The sequence below is a fragment of the Ictidomys tridecemlineatus genome, chromosome 4, assembly GCF_052094955.1.
Source record: "Ictidomys tridecemlineatus isolate mIctTri1 chromosome 4, mIctTri1.hap1, whole genome shotgun sequence".
Taxonomy (NCBI): Eukaryota; Metazoa; Chordata; class Mammalia; order Rodentia; family Sciuridae; genus Ictidomys; species Ictidomys tridecemlineatus.
In genome coordinates, this window is record NC_135480.1 from 54,987,846 (window position 1) to 55,008,828 (window position 20,983).

The 20,983-nt window shown below is 41.5% G+C and overlaps 1 protein-coding gene across 2 annotated transcripts in view; it reads right to left on the reverse strand.

Annotated features, from left to right (window-relative positions):
* Positions 1 to 12,545: 12,545 nt before the first annotated feature.
* Syt9 (synaptotagmin 9) overlaps positions 12,546 to 20,983 on the reverse strand; it is a 165,125-nt gene continuing 156,687 nt past the window's right edge. For both annotated transcript variants that reach the window (XR_013437772.1, XM_021720716.3), the window contains one exon: positions 12,546 to 14,785. Coding sequence is in view for 1 of the 2 variants with exons in the window: in XM_021720716.3 (XP_021576391.1) it covers positions 14,777 to 14,785 (9 nt within the window). In the remaining variant the exon portion in view is untranslated. The remainder of the gene's footprint in view (positions 14,786 to 20,983) is intronic.

Here is a 20,983-nt window from a genome sequence, read left to right on the forward strand (position 1 = left end):
CCTGTTATCATTTTTCTCTCTACTCAAACTTCCTTCTAAATGATTTTTTTTTAAGCATCATCTTTTACCTGCTTACAAAGACAAAAATGCAGGTATTTTCTAGATTCTTCCTGTCTTTTGTTCCTATATTTGTTCAATTAATCAGTCACCAATGCATTAATTTTGCCATCTAAATACATATAAAATATGCCCCCTTCTCTTTTATTCTACTGCAAATTCATTACTTAGGGCTTCTTTGTTTCCTACTTTTTATTCATTTGACCAATATTTCAGGGAACCTATTGTGTTCCAGATACTGGACTCTGCCCTAAGGATACAATGAAGACATAGTAGATAGATTTCTTGTCCTCACAAAGGATGTAGGTTAGTAGGGAAACAATTATATAGATACATAATTTATAATCAGCACAATTTAAGAAGTCACAGGGGCTGGGGTTGTAGCTCAGTGGTAGAAAGCACTTGTCTGGCACATGTGAGGCACTGGGTTCATTCCTCAGCATCACATACAAGTAAATTAATCAAATGAAGGTTTAAAAAAATTCAAAAAAAGAAGAAGTCACAGGGGTTGTACTAAGTGCCATGACAGAATGAAGGTGAGTACCTGAGCTCAGGAAATCAGAGATAAATTCTCAAATGAAGTGCATCTTAGCTGAGATTTGAAGGATGAAAAGGAATTAGTACTATAGTATAGATAGTGAGGAGAAGTGGAAAATGTTGTAGGCAGAAGCAGCAGTCCATGCAAAGACCCACAAGCCAGAGAGCTTAGCAGATTGAGGAACTTATAAAAATTGTATATGAAGTTTCTACAGGACTGGGACAGTATAGGAGTTTAGGCTTCCCAGGAAACAAATTCAGATGAATTTATATGTAAGATGTATGTCTGAAACAATACCTATACCTATGAGGAAGTAAAAGAAGCAGACTGGGCAGAAGAAAAGTTGAACTGAAATGCTTGGAACACAGGCCCCAACTGATGGTACTCGGAGTTCTGCAATTAGATGGGCCCAACAGCTATGCCCTTGGCATTCCCACACCAAGCAGTTATTGGATGAGCACTACTCCCAAGGAGGGAAGGCGTGTAGTATTGAGAGTTTCCTTTGGCGGGGGGTAATTACTGGAGAGAGACTCAGTTGTGACCTGTTAGTGTCCATATTTGCACAGCTGCAAGAATGTGTGTCCTTGTCATAAAGGATAAGGTGGGGGCAGTGTACCACAGTGTCCCTTTAAGTATGATAAGGAGAGGCCAGGTATTGTCAATATTTTTAGGACCTGCCAAACCTTCCAGGTGTTATGGTAAGAATGAGAAAACAATTAGAATTTCAAGTGGATAACGCAAATAGATTTGTGTTTTAGAGAGCTTTCTGGAGGTCAGGTGAAGAGGTATTAGAGGGCAGCAAAAATAAGTTCTTGGTGGGAGATGGATTAGGAGGCTGGCACAGTGATTTGGAAGGACCAGGAGAGTGTATTGTCCAAGAGGAGAGGAAGTTAGATGGACGCCTTTGAGACATATTTAAGATATAGAATTAGTGGAACTTGGTTACTGATTTAATGAGGAACAGAGTAAGGGAGGGTGATGGCCAGATTCTGCACTGTTTACTGTAGCCTCCATTCTGAGCCCTTCTAGTGTATCATTGCACCATAGCCATGGTAATGGAGCCAATATGCAAACCTCATTATGAAATGTCCCTGCTTAGGAGTCTTGATTTGATGCCAGCTCTCTCCCAATGAAGACTAAATTCCTCAGGCTCAGGGAAGTCTTTGCAAGTAAATTGCATCTAAGCTGAGATGGATAACAGGAGTAACTGGTAGGCACAGGAGGAAAGAATACGTGAGATACATTCTCAATGGTTGGGGATGCGCGTGCGCGCGCACACACGCGCACGCACACACACACACACACACACACACACATACACCCTTTTAAATGTATCTTTGGCCAGAAAGTCGTCTTCTCAGAATTAAGCACACTTCTGCAGTCTCTGCTATCCTTCTAGTCTTTGCTACATATCTCTCCCTCAGTCTTGGAGCCTTGTTTAGACACCACATTCTTGCCTGATAACTCCTGAATGAACGGCAACTTTCCTCTTGGTCTGGGTTCAGATTTGCTTCTAGAACTATCCCTTCACTAAATCATCCCCCACTTCTTGCAACCTTGCCAACCTCAAGAGCCTCCAGGGCATATCACCTGAGGGCTTCTCTGAAAGGCACTTGGAAATTCACAGAGCTGCACATGAGTGCCTTAGCCCCTTTGTTGATAGATTTTTAGCAGAGACCCCAAATCTTATTTTGAGAGAATCAGTTCTTCTATCCCTTAGTAAATGGGACAGATTTGGGGCAATTTCACTATGGTTCAACATATTCCACCTACCTGTGAAGATGAAGTTCCTGGACATGTCAAATTCATGGGCAATGCAGTACTGTGGACTTGATACCTAATTTCTCTACAATTACTGGAGAATAAGACAGCCCTCATAAATAAATTTTCAAAAAAACACAAGGTTTCCCCGCTGCCAATCCCCACTTTGGAAAAAGCCAAAAAAAAAAAAATTTTTTTTTTTTAAATATAGTATTTTTTTTAAAAAAAAATTTATTTATTTTATTTTTATGTGGTGCTGAGGATCAAACTCAGGGCCTCATATGTGCTAGTCACATGTGCTATCCACAACCCCAGCCCCCCCAAAATATTTTTAAACTTAAATATTTTAATGGGAATCTTTACAAGCATATTTTAAACTTATTTACTTTTAAAGAAAACATATTTTTATTTGTAGATGGACACAATCCCTTTATTTTATTTATTTATTTTTTTATGTTATGCTGAAAATCGTAACCAGTACCTCCCGTGTGCTAGGCAAGTGCTCTACCGCTGAACCACAACCCCAGCCCTCAAACTTATTTGTTTTTTAAAAACCATTTATTATTTTCTTAATGATATAAGAAGATCTTTATAATTCATCTACTGTATCAGGTACAGGGATCTTTCAGAGATTATTAAGGTATAAAGAGATCTTTTCCTTAGTACTTCTAGGCAAGCACAGCTAGGAACTCCCAACTTGTGAATCTGCTTTTTATATTTTCTCTGACTGTCCCTTCCCCTCTCTGTCTCCATCAAACTCTCTTTTAAAAAAGCAAGCTAATTCTCACATTGGTTCCCTCCTAACATGTGAAATAGTCCTGTTTGGAATTAGGTTTAGTCTTAAGCTTCAGAAATTATTTGAGGCTGCCTCCTATTTTACTTACTAGCTTCTCTGTGTGCCCATCACCCGGAATCATGATCTATTTCAATAACTTGTCCTGGCCCTTCCCTGCAACGGACCTGAGCTGGTTTTTCTAATGTATTCAGCACTCTTGACCATGGCCCTGCCCTCTGTCCTCCAGGTCCTGCCCGTGACCCTAGTGGAGACCTTTGGCACCCACCCAGGGTGAATGCTCAACTCTACTCTCTCAGAAATCTCATCCTGCTCCCTTCAATCTCTTTGTGCTGCCCCAAGGTTTCTTCACCCTTCACCAGGCTCCACCACACAGTCCTCCCAAGGAAAGAAGAGAATTTTGACAAAGGTTTGGGGAGGCCTTTTCAGGGTTTGAGGGTAGTCTAGTTCCTTCCTACTCTGTAAAGAATTATTCTACTCCAAATACTGAGCATATTTTAACATCCAAGAAATTCCAGAGGGCCTTCCACATTTTCAGTAAGAAACCACCTTGCCTTCTACCTTTCTGCCACCTCAGAGAGACAGACAAATATCAGCCTGCACCCACCAGTCTTTGCAGTAGCTGTGTGCGGAGGACTTTGCAAGAACAATCAAAGTTCCCAAATTCAGGCACTTGCAGGAGGGAGGGGGTACTGATTAAAGAAGGACAGCCTGAAGTACCAAACAAACTGTTAAAAATTCTTAGCCCTTTTAATACAAAGGAAAACCAGAACTAGAGACCTTAGAAGACTGGTTGTAGCGGTAGAAAAATAAAACAAACAACAAAAAAAGCAAGAATGACTTATAGAAGTGTCTAGGTTACATCTTCATTGAGTTTTTTTTTTTTTTTTTTTTTTTTTTTTTTGTGTGTGTGTGTGGTGCTGGGGATTGAACCTAGGGCCTTAGTGCATGCAACAAGCACTCTACTAACTGAGCTAAATACCCAGCCCTTCATTGAGTCTTGAGCCAATATGCTATGAAAGTAAGAGGACATAGCTCTGCCCCCCAAGAACTTACAATTGAACTGAGGGGCAGGGAAGGGAAGCAAGCAATAGAACAGAATCCACTTGTGAGGAGTTTTATTTATCTATTTATTTTTTTGTGAGGAGTTTTTTTAATTGTTTTTTTTTTTGTACTTGAATGAGTGTACTGAGGAGTTTAAAAGAGCTATCCTTCTTAAGCACAATGACATTTGCCAAAATGTATTGATTTTCCTATTAATTTACTATTCTTTTTCTTTTCAGTTCTTTGGATTATGTGGAAGAGAAGGAGGTGAAAGTGGAGGGAAAGGGTGTGGTCTATGGGATTTCATAGGGACTAAATTCAGTTTCAGGATGGACTAAAAAGGAACAAATATATTGTCGGAGGAATTTAAGAGTTTCTGACTGAGAAGTTTTGGTAAGAGTTTGTTGGTAACAGGTTATTGAAACAAGTTGGTATTTTTTTAAGGAGATATTTCGAGAATCATTTTAAAACTAGTATGGAATCAGGAGAGCACACCTCCATATAGCTAATCGAAACTTTCTTATGTAATTGATTGTGATATCTCTAGTCATTACAAACTAGGCCTTTAATTACCTTTCTGTCTCCAAGTATCCTTTGCTGTAAGTCACCCATTTTCTTAATTAACTTAGATCACTATAACAAAATACCAAAGACTGGGTAACTTAAACAATTGATATTTTTTTTCATAGTTTTGGAGGCTGTAACATTCACAATCCAGATATTGGATTCAGTGTCTAGCAAGGGTTGCTTCTTGGTTCATAGATAGCCATCCTCTTGCTGTGTTCTCTAGTCTCTTCCTCTTCTCATAAAGACGCTAATCCCATTATGGCAGTCTCATCTCCATGACCTCGTCTTAGGCTCACTACCTCCAGAAGTTCCCACCTCTGGATGCCATCACCCGGGGGGCCAGGGCTTCAACATAAGAATCTGGGGGAACACGAACACTCAGCACCAGTCTTTCCATTGATCAAGAATGTCATGATTTGACATGAGTGAGACGCCTCCAAGAGGCCCCCTTCACCTCCAGTTACCTCATGTTGTCCTTCCTCTTCCCTCACTTGGCTGGAGTCTACTCAGAGCACAATCTCAGTTTTGGACATTCATTTATGACTGCCCCATGTTTTACTGGAAATGTCTTCTCTCCAGAACCTTCTCAAGTGGCTGGCACAGGTGCTGTTCCCTACCTGAAGTGGAGAGCCTGGTCTGCTTTCCCACAGCCTTCATTGGTGGGCATGGCCTCCCTCTGCTCAAACCTCTCATTGTGGTGGCTCTGGTTCAGCTTTTGAAAACCACCTGTGCAATTTCCTATAAATGGATTCTTTCTGGAAGCCAAGCACCTGGTCCTAATAGATCCTGGTCAAATGCTGGACACATCAGTTGTGGTTGGGTAGGCTCAGGTGGCTTATATTGAGTCTCTGTTTTCTTAGCATCTGGCAACCACATCTCTGCCAAGAGCTTTTGAAATTCTGCCTACTATTGTGCAGCTTGGATAGCCTCTAGACTGGGGGTGTACAGACAACAGAGTAAGGGACTGAGTAGTGAAAGCCACTGACGGGAGTGAGATGTGTGTTAGTGACTCCTGGAGGTGTGGAAGGTGTGGATGCAGCTGGAGATGATGTTGGAGATGATGGCCAGAAGACGATGTTGGAGGCCTCAGGCCCAGGGCTGGTCAGTATGTGTGAAAATTCTGGGTCTTATCCAGGCTCTGTGTCTGCCCAGCACAGGACTTACTGAGTCTCTCCTGCCCAGGTTCCCAGGTGACATCTCTGAAGTTTTGTGAACATCTATCCCATTGGGGAGAGATCCCCAGGACTTAAAGCTGATGGTTACCTATGATCCCCAGAGAGTTGGGACACTGAACTAAGAGTGGTCTTAGTTCAGTGTCCCAAACCTAAACATTGGGTCAACTTTTGTGCAAACTTTTTGTTTGGAGCCTTTGGCCACTAGAGGGCAGAGGCTTTTCAGGCAGGCATCGGACTATGCCCAATTGTGTTCCTTTTCCTTTTTAGATTTGAATGAGAATATATTCCATTTAAAATAGGTACCCACAAACCTTCTCCTTTCTCTTTCCTCCTCCCCTAATCAATCTGACCACCATTCCTGATCAATTGGAAGAATGACTTGTGTGGTTTTATTTTCAAAACAGGCTGAGGAATGAGAATACAGGACTGTCTTTGCAGTCAGGAGAGCAGCAGGTGCAAGAAATCCACAACTTGATCCAGTGCTGCAGGGGCCACTGAGTGGGTGGGCAGCGCTAGTTTGTGTGAGCTGTGCAGTTTGGAGTAGAAGGTACTTGATTTTGACACCCAAATACCTCTGTCTTGACAGAAGTGAGCACAGAGCTGAGCAGCATGAGCTGCACAGACAAGTCCATGGGCTCATAGGACACAGTTTTCTATGACAGCACTAGGCAAGGGATGACAGGCTGCCCCTTAAAGAAGTTGGCCAGGAGCCGGGCACGGTGGCCCACACCTGTAATCACAGCAGCTCAGGAGGCTAAGACAGGAGGATCGAGAGTTCAAAGCCAGCTTCAGCAAAAGTAGGGTGCTAAGCAACTCAGTGAGACTGTGTCTCTAAATAAAATACAAAATAGGACTGGGGATGTTGCTCAGTCGTCGAGTGCCTGAGTACCCGAGTTCAATCCCTGGTACCAATAAAAAAAAAAAAAAAGTAGGCCAGGAAAAGAGGTGCTCAGTGTCCTGCCTCCTTCCTGGCCCTGAACTATCCACACCGACTGTCTTTCTCCTTGTTCTCATCTAATACATCCTTCTTTGTCAGAATTTCCCCTTCCAGGAAACTTCCTGTGGCTCTACCCTTTCCTTGTAGGACTGGGATTAATCTTTTGTGGGTACTGAGAGCACCTGTTTCGGTATTTAATTCAAAATGGAATTTCCTCTGCTTAAGGAATTCCAGTCCTGGTTTTATGATCTGCACTAGGCATCACTGGTTATTAAGAGATTTTTCTGGACACTCTCAAAGTCAAATTCCTTTCAGATCATTTGTGAAAAAAGAAAATCTATTGAAGAGGAAACTGAAAAACAATGGAGGGCATGGAAAGACAGATGATGTTCCATGGAAATCAAAATCCTTCCTCCCGAGGTAGCCTAAACTTGAGTTTCTGGGCAGTAGGTGTCGAGCACTGCACCATCACAGCCCAGCAATGTGGCTTTCCCAGTAACGGGCATAAGCAGTTCCCTAGACTCAGAGACACAAAAACACCAGAGACAGAAGGGCACAGGATACACTGAACAAACCCTGCCTCACATGAGAAGAAAGGGAACCCCACAGGAAGGGCTTGGCATCAGAGGCAGGAGCAGAGCTCTGGGCTACCCTCTGTATATGACTCTGCCCACACAGGTGTGGCATCTTGGTCTTTGTTCAGCACTCGTCAGGCTAGGAGTCACGTGCAAACACTACATGTTAATGACAGCTTATCAACAGAATTGACAGCTCTGACAAGCCCTATGCATTTACACTGTAGTCTCTGACATCTTTTTGTAACCCACATATTATGGCTCTGAAAAGGTGGTGTCACCTCTAGGATACTTTTCCTAGACTGGTTTATGAAAATGAGTGTTATATGGAATTTTGCATAAAATGATGGGTGAGAGCTTCTGTGACTGCATGTCACAGGCATCTAAGGAGACAGGAGGCTCCTGAGAAGACCAGTCCATCTGTCCTAGGTGGCCGGGTACATTCATGGAGAACTCACCTTGTTTCTGGCATTCCCCCGGCATCAATTTCCATAAGACCCAGAGAGCTACTTGCTACAAAGAGATACACAAGGACAAATCTTCCAGTTCTGATGGGGCCATGCTCTCTGCAATAATTTTCCTTGGCCTGAAAATGACATCAAGTTCTGCACCAGCCTTTTCTGAGCTGGTCCTGCCCAGTAATTTTACTGGTGCATGTGTATGTGTAGAGTGGCATGAGGATGCCAAGCGCCATGATAGGAAACCAGAGAGGGGTTGGGTCAAGGCAGAAAGTTCTCAGTAAGGGTTTCTTATGTCCATGCTTTTTTTTTGTTTGAACCATTTGGGGATTGCTAACATTTTCTAAAGACCAGAAGAGTGGGGGCCAAATACAGTCACAGGTGTGGTGCTTTTCATTTTCTCACATGTCCCTGGCCTGGCTACACTAGGGGCTGACAAGGGTCTGGGTGGGACCTGATGGCAAGGAGTACAGGAACGGGAGGCCTGGAGCTTACAGGGCGGTAAGTAGGTTCTTAGGACTCCACGGGGCAGGGCTGTCTCCCACCTGTGCTCAGTTTGAAGGTAACTGGTTTGAGTTCCTTTTGCATCTTCTGATTACCAGCTGGTCTCTACCACTACTTCTGTCCATCAGAATAGGGCAAATATTTTCTGGTTAGGACCCCAAACAGTGAGCTGATTCACCAGCATAGTTTCAAGGAGATGGTGGAAGTTTCGTCTCCTTCCCCAGTCCTTAACTGTGTAATTACAGTTTTAAGCTTAAAATCTTCCTCTCCCAGACTAGTGTTTTTACCTTGTCTCCCGAAGTCACAGAAGGTCATGAACTGAAGGTCAGTGGAGGAGGAATCTTTCCTCATTTATGGAAATGCCTTCCTCAACAAGGTCCTGCCCCATTCCTGGGAGCATCACAGAACATGAAGGCTGTGGTTTCCTAAGCTGCTCTTCTCTTCCTAAGGCGCAGTGATTTTCAACAAAACTTTACACTCGGGATCAAGTAGTCCTTTATGAAGGAAACTGCTGACAGCTGCTTTGGCATGGGCTGGAAAAATTGACATAATGCCACCAATCAGCCAAATATCAATATTTGATCTACCAGATAATCAGGAGCATTTGAATGATTTGCTAAACTTTTCTTGTTTATGGAACTCTTTAAATTTACAAACATAATCTTTAGATTTCCTTTGAAATCCACTGTTTATATATTTTGAAATCCACACTTATTTTTCCTAAAACTTAAATACTTTAAAACAGAAAAATCAAGGAGTCTATATTTGAGCTTTACATGATGTTTCCCCCTCACTGCATTCCCCTTTTCCACATGGTAGTTGTCCTTGTTCTCTCCTGTTTGATGACATAGATACACTTTCTTTTCTTTCTTACTCTCTCTTTCTTTCTGTGGGGAACAAGAACACCTTTTCAAGTCAGGAGACAGCAAAACCCTTGGTAGTTGCTGTCAAATTGTATTATCTTGACCTGAGAGCCCCTGAGTGTTTGTCTAAGCTGCTAATTGGACTGCTACAGCAAGCACTGTCTCCCGTGTCCAGTAGTCACTGTGAAGGGCCCAGCAGGTGTTCACAGCACTAGTGAGGGCCAGGATCTACCACAGCATGTCAGGTAGGCAGCCTCCTCTTGCTAACCCCCCAGAACCAGCTGCATCTCACACATGAATGCCATTGGCTCTTCAACATGGATTTCAAATGTGGAAAACACTGGAAGTCAAAACTTAAATGATTTTTTGTGCCAGGCATGGTGGCACATGCCGATGATCCCAGTGACTCTGGGTGCCAAGGCAGCATCTAATGTCAAAATAAAAAAGGCTGAGGGAGATGTAGCCCAGTGGTAAAGCACCCCTGAGTTGAATCCCCAAGTACCCACCCCACCACAAGTTTTCTTGTTAATTTTAGGGAAGCAAATAGGATTCTTTCAAAACCAGAAGTCCTCTTTAAGATAACATGACACTGGGCTGGGGTTGTGGCTCAGCGGTGGAGCACTTGCCTAGCATGTGCAAGGCCCTGGGTTCGATCCTTGGCACCACATAAAAATAAACAAAATAAAGGTATTGTGTACAACTACAACTGAAAAAATAATTTTTTTAAAAAAGATAACATGACACCTAATTTTGTGGAGAACAAGGTAAAGCCAATATGTATTTTAGAAAATATTTAATTTGGTTGGAATACTTTTAACTCCTGGAGTTCTAATTCGGAAGAGGAAGATAGCATTTTCCTGCTCTTCTTACATTTTCCTGTGCTGCCCAGACACCACCTTTTATCTGGCAGGCTTGGCACAATGATGCCTGGGTCTTATTCTCTATAAAAGATTTTATAGTCGCTCTATCTATCCTGAAAACAAAATTAGAAAACATGGACCATAGTGTCGAGTCATAACGCAGATTTTGTGCTTAGCTAAAACGGCCCAGGAGCCTTGCTAGAGCCAGCAGGTCCAGTGAACTCTGAGCAGAGGTCCATGCTGAGCTGTAGATGTGACATACAGGGACAGTGTATTTGTTTCTCTTTTACAAATGTGCAATTTGTGGCAATGCCTTTCTTTTCTGAGCTCTTATCTTTTTGCACTTTCTTGTGTGCTTTTAAAACAGGATTGTTTGAAAGTTTTATTTCCCAAAAAACAAAAACATAAAATTTTAAACTTAGTTCTAGATTTCCTTGAAGAGAAAATAAGTATTTTCAAAATCATTACTTTTAAAAACAAAAGATAAAAATTTGTTTCTGGAAGGCCTATTTGCAAGCTCATTTCTGAAGTCCTGACAAGTGTCTTCAGGTATTTGAAGAAATGGTTTTAATATTCTCTGAAAGCTTTGAGTCTGGCAGATTGGAGAAATTGTCTTACTTTGATAAATTCAAATCGGATAAATTCAAAATTAAGACTCTGGACATCATAAAAAAGGAATTTTACGTACAATGAAAGCCAGCATCTTGGAGACAATGTTTGCTTGATGGGAAAAACCATAAATATTCCTATGTAAAATGCTGACTTGGAAATAACTTTAATGCAATGAATGGTCATTGAAACAATAACTACAATACATTCAGCATTGAGCCAAAAAGAAATAAATTAATTTTTTAAAAAACTACCTTTACTGTTTAGAATCAAAGTTGAATTTTCAAAAAATAAAGCAAATGGATAAAAGCAATATCAAATATTGTAACCTGGAAGATGTAATGTCAATTATGATCAATAAATTTCATATTGATAAATAAATTTTCATATTGATAAATACATTTCTTCATTGTCTGGCAATGCTCATTCATCTTTCGGAGATGTCTGTTTTATGATGTAGTTTGGGGGTGTGGTATCAATGACAGAGCCTTGAAGACAGCATCCGTGACCCAGGTCCATTTGACCTATTCTTCCCTTTCCTACTAGGAGGAGGTGACATGAAAGTCATTGTCATATTAAAGTTTGGTGCTGGCCTGTGGGTGAGCTTGAGACTCTGATGCCACTAAAGCTTAGTCAAGATGACTGGACTGCAGGGTTGGGCCCCAATTTTCTGAGGCTTTGGGGGATCATTTTTAATCTTGGCTCTTAATCCTTTCCAGGCTCAGAACTCTGTACCCAAGTGGGAAGACACCAGGGAGGAAAGTGCAGAGATGATCATATAGCTTGTTGAATTTCGTAGCCCATATGCTCAGGGAGCCTGGGCAGCAAGTGACACTTAAGCACTTTGAAGGAAGTGGGTTTCTGCCAGTCCCTGGGAGAGGCCTGATCTGCTTTCATGGGACATTAAGTGAAGGGAGATTTACATCTGCCATCAGGGATGCCTGAGGAGGTCCTGGCACTTCTCAGCACTTCTTTTTGCCTCATATCTGTCCTGGGCTTAGAGATGAGGACCTAGGTTCACCTTTTGAAGCTCCCAGAATGTTAGAAACATTATCTTTCCCGGTTTTCCTTGGAGTTGTCCCACAGGTTTTCCCTAGTGGGACATTTTTTTTTTCCCACTGTTGGGACAACATTCCTGATTATTTTCTTTCCTCAGTTTTATCATTTCACTTCTTCCACGAAGGTCGGCCCAGATAACCCACATCATCTTGAGAAAGAATGCATTTCTACTTAAATCACTATGTTTTGAAGTGCTTTGTTATATGATTAGAACATCCTCTATCACAGGACAGGATAGTCATGAAAATACCAAACCATTTTCCATATCTCTCTTCTGTCAGTCTCCTTTCCTTCTTTTCATATGAAATATAGGTTTATTGATGACAATGAGGACTAAATCCCTGGAGTCATAACTGTTAGGGAAGTTTGAAAGCATCTACATTGTAGAAACCACTCTTTTCCCCTCCCTGCTTCTGCCATGTACCAGTATACTTTCTGGTACATGCTCAATGTGCACAAATCACCGGCCAGGAAGGGGCTCTGGCAACAAAACACATCCAGGGTAATTCTCCTTGAAGATGATGGCAATGAGGAAGGGGCTGGGACTTATTGCCAGGAAGGTGAGAGGACAACTGGTTTCTTCCTTTCTCCTGGCACCAATCCTTCCCAAGGTCCTTCCCTGAGACATGATTAGTTGTTTCTCTTTCTTCTACTATTTCCACTTTCCCCCAAGGTATTTAGTGTCCTTCTCTACCCTGAAAAAGATACTGAAGAATCCCCTTCCCACAAGTTCAATGAGACAAGGTTTGAGTTTTTCAAAAGGAACATTTACTAGGAAACTAAAGGGCAACCAAACAGAATGCAAGAGAACAGAGGCAGAGTTGCAAATGGGCTGAAGGAGTTCAAATTTATAACCACACTCTGGCCACAGCTGTACTGGCTGGGCAGAGCTTTCCAGACACAAAATAACTACCATATGGGTAGTCACATTTGCCTGATTGCCCCTACAACGCCACCATATTTCATACCAACAAGCCAGTAGCATACTCATTAGGACCTCAGGGCTGCTAGGTCTGGGCAGGAAGATGCTGAGGTGGAAACAATAGGCACAGCTGGCTCTCCAACCCAGGCTCCCATTGCCAAGGGCATGCCAAAGTGGAATGGGATGACCACTGCCAGCTATTGGAGACAGTCTGGTTTCTTTGGGATCATACCTTCGGGCTCTTCTGCCTAGATCTAGTGACAATATTTCTGTGCACTCTCTTGCTGGCACTAGCCCTTCGTGCTTTGGTTCTAAACACTGCTATGGTGGAAGATGCTAAGGTGGGAGGGATGAGCTGAGGAGAACCTTGGGCAAAGAGAGATGAATTTTTCTCATGTCTTTAGACATAGGCAGGACTGGGATTCCCTTTGAATCCCAAGGTTGAAAGATAATGATATGGAAATGAATTAAGCAGGTTGGGGAATGCATGAAGCTTGAGTGTATTAATACTGCCTCACACACCAAAGGCCTCCACCATTTTTTGATTTGATATCAGGATACATCTGACATCTTGTACCAGGCAGCCAAGGTAATAAGAATTTCTGAGGATATGTAATGATCTTGCTTCTGCCCAGCTGGTCCCACATCAAAATGTTAATTGAAATGAAGATAATGCATTTTCCAGTAAGATAAACTACAATCCAATTCTGGAATCTGCTGCAAAGAGACTGTATGAAAAGGGAGATGTTATCTTGAAGTCATGGTGCAAATGCATGGATAAGTGCCTTGTACCCATAATGAAAGAGGACCGTTAGGTAACAGCCCCCTGGTCCTGCCAGGGTATGCTGAGGCCTTTGGTTTCATTTCTGTGGAGGCAGAAGCAATAATGATGGGGCGCATAGCTGGTAGCAGATTGGCAAAAGGGAAGCTGAATAATGGAAGAGTTACCCGGGGAGAGCCCTTGACCTTCACTCCTATAGGTATTTCCATTCCCCAAGTGCTATGGAAATGATATGTGTCTGAAGTGAGAAGAAAACCCGTGTCTGTGGCTGTCCAAGGCTAGGCTCTGAGCTTCTGCATATGGAGATACCCCAGAAGGCACTCAGGCCAAGGAGGCCCAAAGCTGTGCCTTCCCCCAGGGAACCGCTGTGAGATCTCCATGATCTTATTTCACACAATGCTCTACCTACTTCTGAGGCTGTTCCCTCACTGGACAAATGTGCCTGGGAAAAGATATTCCAGAATGCATATGACCTGAGAGGTATACCTCTCTAATAGAGATGACAATTAAATTTAATTCTAATAACACTACCAATTGAAAGGAAGTGACTTGGTTACTTAAAAATAATGTTGTAGAATCTCAAAACTCAGAATCCGGTTTTGGAATAAAAGAGGGCCATGATCAACTGGTAGTCTGCCATGTACACGGGAGGAGGCAGTGAATTTTCTGCAAACTAACCCTCTTTACACTAGATTTTTCTCCAGGGGAGTGGCCTGCTTATCCTATTATTCTCTGGAGGCTATTCTTTGCGAAGCTGGAGTACTCCTGAAGGTAAAATTAAGTCTCCAAAGACAGTTGTTAGCTAGGGTAGGTAGTGGAGTTTGAATTGAGATCTGCTGCTAGCACCTGGATATATTTTTAAATATTTTATCCTTCCAGGGCATTCAAGCAAATAATCATGTCGGAGTGACCACTGCCATAGCAGGTGCTATGTTCCCATCACCAAGGGCTTTATATCAATCACTAAGAGTCCTGATACTCTTGGGACTCTCACTATGTCAACTTGCTTTCTTCCATAGTCCAATCTTGGTTCTTGGCAATGAGACAAGCTTCCCCTGTAGTTCATCACCATGGGCCACCCGAAGAAAGTGGCTGGACTATTCAGGTTCACCAAATCCAAATAGCAAAGATGGCCAGTTATTGCTGTGTTTACAGCTGAACATTTGGTCACTGGAGTCATCCGGATGTTGCTGGATGGAAAAAGTTACTTAAGATCTTTTTTTTAAGAGGTTGTCCTACTGTGCCTTGGGTCAAGCAGTTCTTTAATTCATAGTCATCGTTTCTGTAGGAAGAAGAAACAAAAAGAGTGATTTGGTTTTCAATTTTACATTTTTAGTGTGTACCAAACAAGTGCCAGGCATTATGAGGGAAGCTGGGAATACAAAGACCATGGGTAAGATAATTGCCCTGATTTCAAAGCACTCAGAGGGAGAAGTGAATAACAGGTGAACATATGCTGCTATAGAGACTTGAGGGGACTGAGGAGGTCTACTGGGAGGATTCTGAAGGATGAGTCTTGAGCTGTGCCATTTAGGCTGAAAAAAAAAAGAGTCCATCAGGAGATGGGGGGCAAGAACTTTAGGCAAAGAAGAGAGCCCAGGCAAAAGCATATAAGGCCTGGTACATTTTGGAATCGTCAAAATTTAGGTGACTGCACTGTTTGTGAGGAGTGGAATGGCAGCAAGCAAGGCTGAACTGGAGGAAGGGGTCTGAGTGGTGCAATATCGCAACATTTATTCCTTGTTTTGAGGGGTAGGCTTTCTTAGTAGAGGCCCAGATTTAGATTAGCAGGATATCTTGTGTTGTACACTAATCTCAGCATTCAATTGAAATACAACTCATCTTCCAGGACAGATTAAGGTTGCTAATTCTGTAGTCATAGAGACAAAGAAAGGTAAATTTCCATGGATATAGTAATAACAAAAATATTACTCACAAACTATGGGAGAGAAGCAAATATTCTCAAACTGAAGTATATGGACTGCATTTCAGAGATCAAAGGTTCACACATAGGGATATAACTTAAGGAAAATAATAAAAGCCAGAGTGTACACTGTAGAGGGAAAGGGCATGCTTTACTATGTCCTTGGCTTTGAAGTGTGTGAATGAGTGTGTATATATACACCCACACATCTCTGAGAAAAGGGGTATTTGATTCCGTATATAGCAGGAAAAGGTGAAAGGATATTTGTTTTAATATTATGATTTAAACATAAGTTTCCCAGAGAGGGTGCTACTCTGCAGTGCCCGCCAAAGAGCTGTTTTCCATCCTACCCCTCACATTGGACCTGGGTACATAGTCCCTTGCCCAGGTGTGAGACCCATCCTTGAAGGCCCTGTTTGCTGGTGCCTGAGTCCCATTAGCGAAGGCAAGAGTCAACAGCGTCAGCCCCACCAATGTATGAAGTCTGGAATTAGCTGTGTTGCTATTAGCCCAATGGGCTCTGTGTACCATTCCTTCATTTTTGAGTGCCCACTGTGTGCCAGGTACTAGGATATGAACTTTACAAATCCTTAAAAGAACCCAGTGAGGTTCTTTACTGGAGGATACAGAGATGTAGAGAGATTAATTTACACAAAGCCATATCATGAATAAGTGTCAGACTTGGGATATAAACCCAAGTCTTCTAATTTTGAAGTCCAAGCTTTAGCAATTACATCATTCCTAAACACACTCTGTATGCCCAATCTCCACATCTGATGCATTTAAACGGTTTTATCTGCCTCGTCTTTTTAGACACTAAATCTAGATGTGTAATGTGCCTTGAAGATCCAAGCCAGTATCATATAGCAGGTGTCACATCCCTCATATAGCTTCCTAGCTTCTCATTTAGTTCCTCTAGATTTCCCTGGTTGGCAACTTGCATGTACATCTCATTTTACCCCTTAGTTCTATATAAAATCTCTTTATTCCCTGTTATGACCTTAGCTTCACCAATTCTTTTAGACTGCTTTGGGTACAACTCTTCCAAAGTACCCAGGCCTGCAGAGTACTGGGTTTTGTTAATGGCTTTGCCTTAAGTCTGATTAGTGAGCTGGGCTATGACTGCAACCAATTTTTACCACTCCCCATACCCAGGGATACCACCAGCAGAGGCCATGTAGTTGATGACCAAATCAGAACACTGCTCCAACTGGACCTCTATGGTAGTGTTTTACTTATTTGACAAATTTCCTTGTGCATTCAATTAGCGAGAATCAAGAACAGCCTCTAGAAAAATTGTGAGTGGCCTACTGGTCTTTCCATTCTTCAGGTGAAGCCGTCAGCTGGATGCATTTTCTAGACCCTGATCCTGTCTGGGCCTAGAATCCTTTATTTTCCTCCTCTTGACAGGGCCACTAAGGTCCCAAAATGCTTGTGTTCAGGGACTAAGCCTATAGATGACAGGATAAAGGAGTGTTGATATATCTGAGAGTAGTGGGTCATCTCTACCAGAGGTCTTACAAGGGAAGTTTCTTGGGAACAAACTTTTTCTAGAGAAAATAAGGCATACAAGTCAGGTCTGAAAAAGGAGTCCAGTTGTCTTAGGGGAAAGGGCAACTGAGGAAGACATGAATGAAGCTGTCACCCAACACCACTTTGTCTTTTGGGACAAAGAAAGAGTGCTTTTATTTTTTAATTAAATTCAGTTTTTTTTAAAGACAATTTTTAAACTTTATTTTATTTATTTATTTTTATGTGGTGCTGAGGATCGAACCCAGTGCCTCTCACATACTAAGCCAGTGCTCTACCATTGAGCTATAACCCCAGTCGAAGACTAGAAAAATAACCAAACAAAGCAAATATCCAACATTTTTCCAACTCCAAAACATAATGAGCTCTTTCTCAGCTAAGATTTTTGTAAAACAAGATGTGAGGAAAGATTTTCCTATAGTTACCATATTTCACTGCCTAATTATGGCATCCTGCTTTTATAGTCCCAAAATTGGTTTATAACATTCTATCACATCATTTTCACATGGTATAATTCTATTCTCCTGCTGCTTAAAAGGTAAACAGAGTAGCAAAGTGTGGTTGAGTGGCATATGGATGCACATTTGTCTCCTTGCACACTGTGAACTGCAAAATTAGAATTTTCAGTTCACACACATTGTCAGTATATTTCCACTGTCTTGTTTGATTTGTTTAGAGTGCTGCAATACTAACAATAAACACATCTTGTATGAGTGGTGCTGAGGATGGCACATCAGATGAGGAAACCAAGCTGGGCGTGGTGGCACACACCTATAATCCTGACTTTATTTTCCTCCTCTTGACAGGGCCACTAAGGTCCCAAAATGCTCTGGGAGGCTGAGGCAGGAGAATTATAAATTCAAGGCCAGCCTCAACAATTTAGCAAGACCCTCAACAACTTAGCAAGACCCTGAATCAGCACACAAAATAAAAAGGACTAGGGATGTCCTTTTTAAAAAAAAGAAATTATTTTGAGATAGGGTCTTGCTAAGTTGTTTAGGGCCTTGCTAAAGTTGCTGAGTCTGGCTTTGAACTTGAAATCCTCTTGCCTCAGTCTCCTGAGATGCTGGGATTACAGGTGTGCATCATCATGCCTAGCTGGATTATTCAATTTTAATGAGTCTTCCTTGCATTATAATTTTGCATCATATCACTTTAATAATTAATGATTTTTAAGTAATACTGGTACAATTTTATCTTTTAAGAAAGCTTCAATGGTCACACTCCACTTTTTTTGTATGCAAGGATTATTTTTTATTCCCTTGTGTAGTTAGTCTTATAGAAAAGACAATTTTATTAACTTATCTAAAATTATGTATTTAATATTTATAAGGAGCAAAATTTGAGCTACTCACATTGAGAAAATTCAAAGCTAAAACACCATGCACATGCCTTGCCCCCTTCATATCTCTCTGGTTTCAGTCACTTGCATATCATTTTAAAGGTTATATAGCTAGTTACTCATAGATCTGGGATTGACACAGGTAGTCTGACTTCAGAGGCTAATACTGATCCTAAACTGACTCTTACATGAATTTATCAAAATGGTGTATTCTTTTTGAATTCTAAAAATGATTTCATATAGCAGTAGTGGGAATACACCATGCTTTGTGATTTCCTAGGAGTGGAATGAAGCATATAAATGGTTGTACAATAAGTGTTATGTACTATGAGAACGGATGTTTCAATAAACTGCTGTAGGAGATATATGAAGAAAAAGCATGACCCTCCAAACAAGTGGAATGTTACACTTTAGGGCATGTGGGTGGATGTTCAAGCTGGGGAAGGAAGTATAGGAGATGTGTGAGAAAGAGTGAGAAGATAATTTTGCTGGAGCACACATTGTGTGATTACAAATGATAGAAAATAAGATTGGAATATACAATAGTGAAAACACCGAAGGAACTTTTGATAATTATTTACTGTGTTCAGGACAGTAAAGAAACGAACTGGATGGAACTTAAAAATCTAGAAATGTATTGCCCCATGTATTTTGAGTTTGGCAATGTGTTTTAGAATGTAGTTTGAGAACTGTGTTGATTAAGCTATTTATTAAATATGCCAGGAAGTGCAACCTTGAAATTTGGGTAAACTGTCATCAGGTAGTGGCGGATATGTCAACTTCTTGGTCTGGATGATTGGACTATGAGAGAGAGCCAGCTCAGAAATGCAGCTCTTGACGTGGATAGGCTTGTGTGTACCGTGTAGAGTTACATCCATGTCCAGGTCTATGTAGGATGATTTACTGTAAACAGAGCAGCAGAATCCCTTTTGTATCTGACTTTTTTCCCCTCAAATTTAAGTATGAGCAATTGATCCAGAATTTATTCATCAGAGGTTGAATTTGCCAAAGCAGATGCTGGGTAGTGATGCACCTTGACAAAACCTCAAGTGAGTACTGCCCTAATTTACTGTCTCCTACTTTGAGTTGAAATGGCTAAGCCTTTTTCACTCCTTAGGTGAGAACTGCTCTGAGAACAGCAGACCCCAGGCAAAGTAACTTGCAACTGGCAACTGAGGCAGTCGGCAGAACAAGTGCATGGTGGAGGCTGTCTGTTGACTGCACAGCTTGGGATTAGTCATTTCATCAGTTTCAGAGGTCTCAGTCTATAGACAGCACACTCCATTCTTGGGGGGCTTGAGGTGAGGCAGAACATTATGTCGGAAGAGTGTAGCAGAGGGAAGCAGTTCACATGATGATCAGAAAGCAGAGAGAGCCACACTCCACTATTTTGAAAAAACAAAACAAAACAAAACAAAACTTGGCATAAAATCTGCAATGATTATGCAGTAAAATACTGTCAGGACAGCATTGACCCGTGGGATTTGATGGGAGTTGGGCTGGAGACTGTGGCATCAACACCAGAATGAGCAATGACGGTTTAAACATGATGGCCCTAATGTTGGCCTAGCTGGCTCCAGGGCTGGCTCCAGGCCCACTGCATTGAGCACAGTGGCACTGTCTTGTTGTCAGACCCAGCACCTTCCCAGTAGCACCACAGGTTTAGAAGGTACCAGGAACTTCAACAGCAGCAACAGGAAGTAGTGGTTACAATCCTATCTGAACAGAGAGGATTTTAAGTGAATTCAATTGTTCTGAGACACAATGATCTGATTGGAATTAAATTGAATTTAAACCAAAGATGAGAACTGTCCCAGTGAAAACTGTAATGTGCAATGACATTTCCGTCATAAAAATGACAGCTGATGTGAGACAGGCCATTGAAACTGACCTCAGATTAAGAAAAGAAAAAGACTTGAGTGGAGCATTAGATAATATCTCCCTGTGAATCTGAAAATGGATTTTGATTGCAGGAAGCATCTAAAGGCTTTGAAATAAGAAGCTTGTCAAAAATTGAAGTGGCTCTTATTACATGATTTAATCTTATATGTACTTAATACTTGTATTTAAAATTTCTATTTGAAAAACAAAATCTCAGAATTTTGTTGACTATTATTACTTAGCATAGCTTTACAAATATGTATGTGAGGAAACATTATGTTCTGCCCACTTAGGATCTGATTAGCTCCTTCCTTTCAAAGAGGGCATTCAGGCATTCTTTATTTTTCGTTCCCTCTTTCCTCTTTAAGAACTGGTATGTAAAAGAAATAAAGAGTGTGAATATGACTATACTGCCAGTCAGGAGACTGGGACAATAGCACAGAGAATTAGAGTCCACTTGACTAATAATATTAACTGAGTGCTTAAGCACTTTGCTCTACCCTAAGAGCTCTGCATACCTTATCTCATTTAATTACTTATATCAATGCTCCATGATAGATGTTTTAGTCAGCTTATTTTGTTGTTGTTGTGACCAAAGGGCCCTACAAGAACAATTAGAAGAGAATAAGTTTACTTAGGGGCTTATAGTTTCAGAGGTCTCAGCCCATAGATAGCCAGCTCCATTCCTCAAGGCTGGAGGTTGGGCAGAACATCATGGTGGAAGAGGACAGTGGAGGAAAGTAGCTGAGAACATGGCCACTATGAAGCATAAAGAGCACTGCTCAACAAGGACAACCAAATAC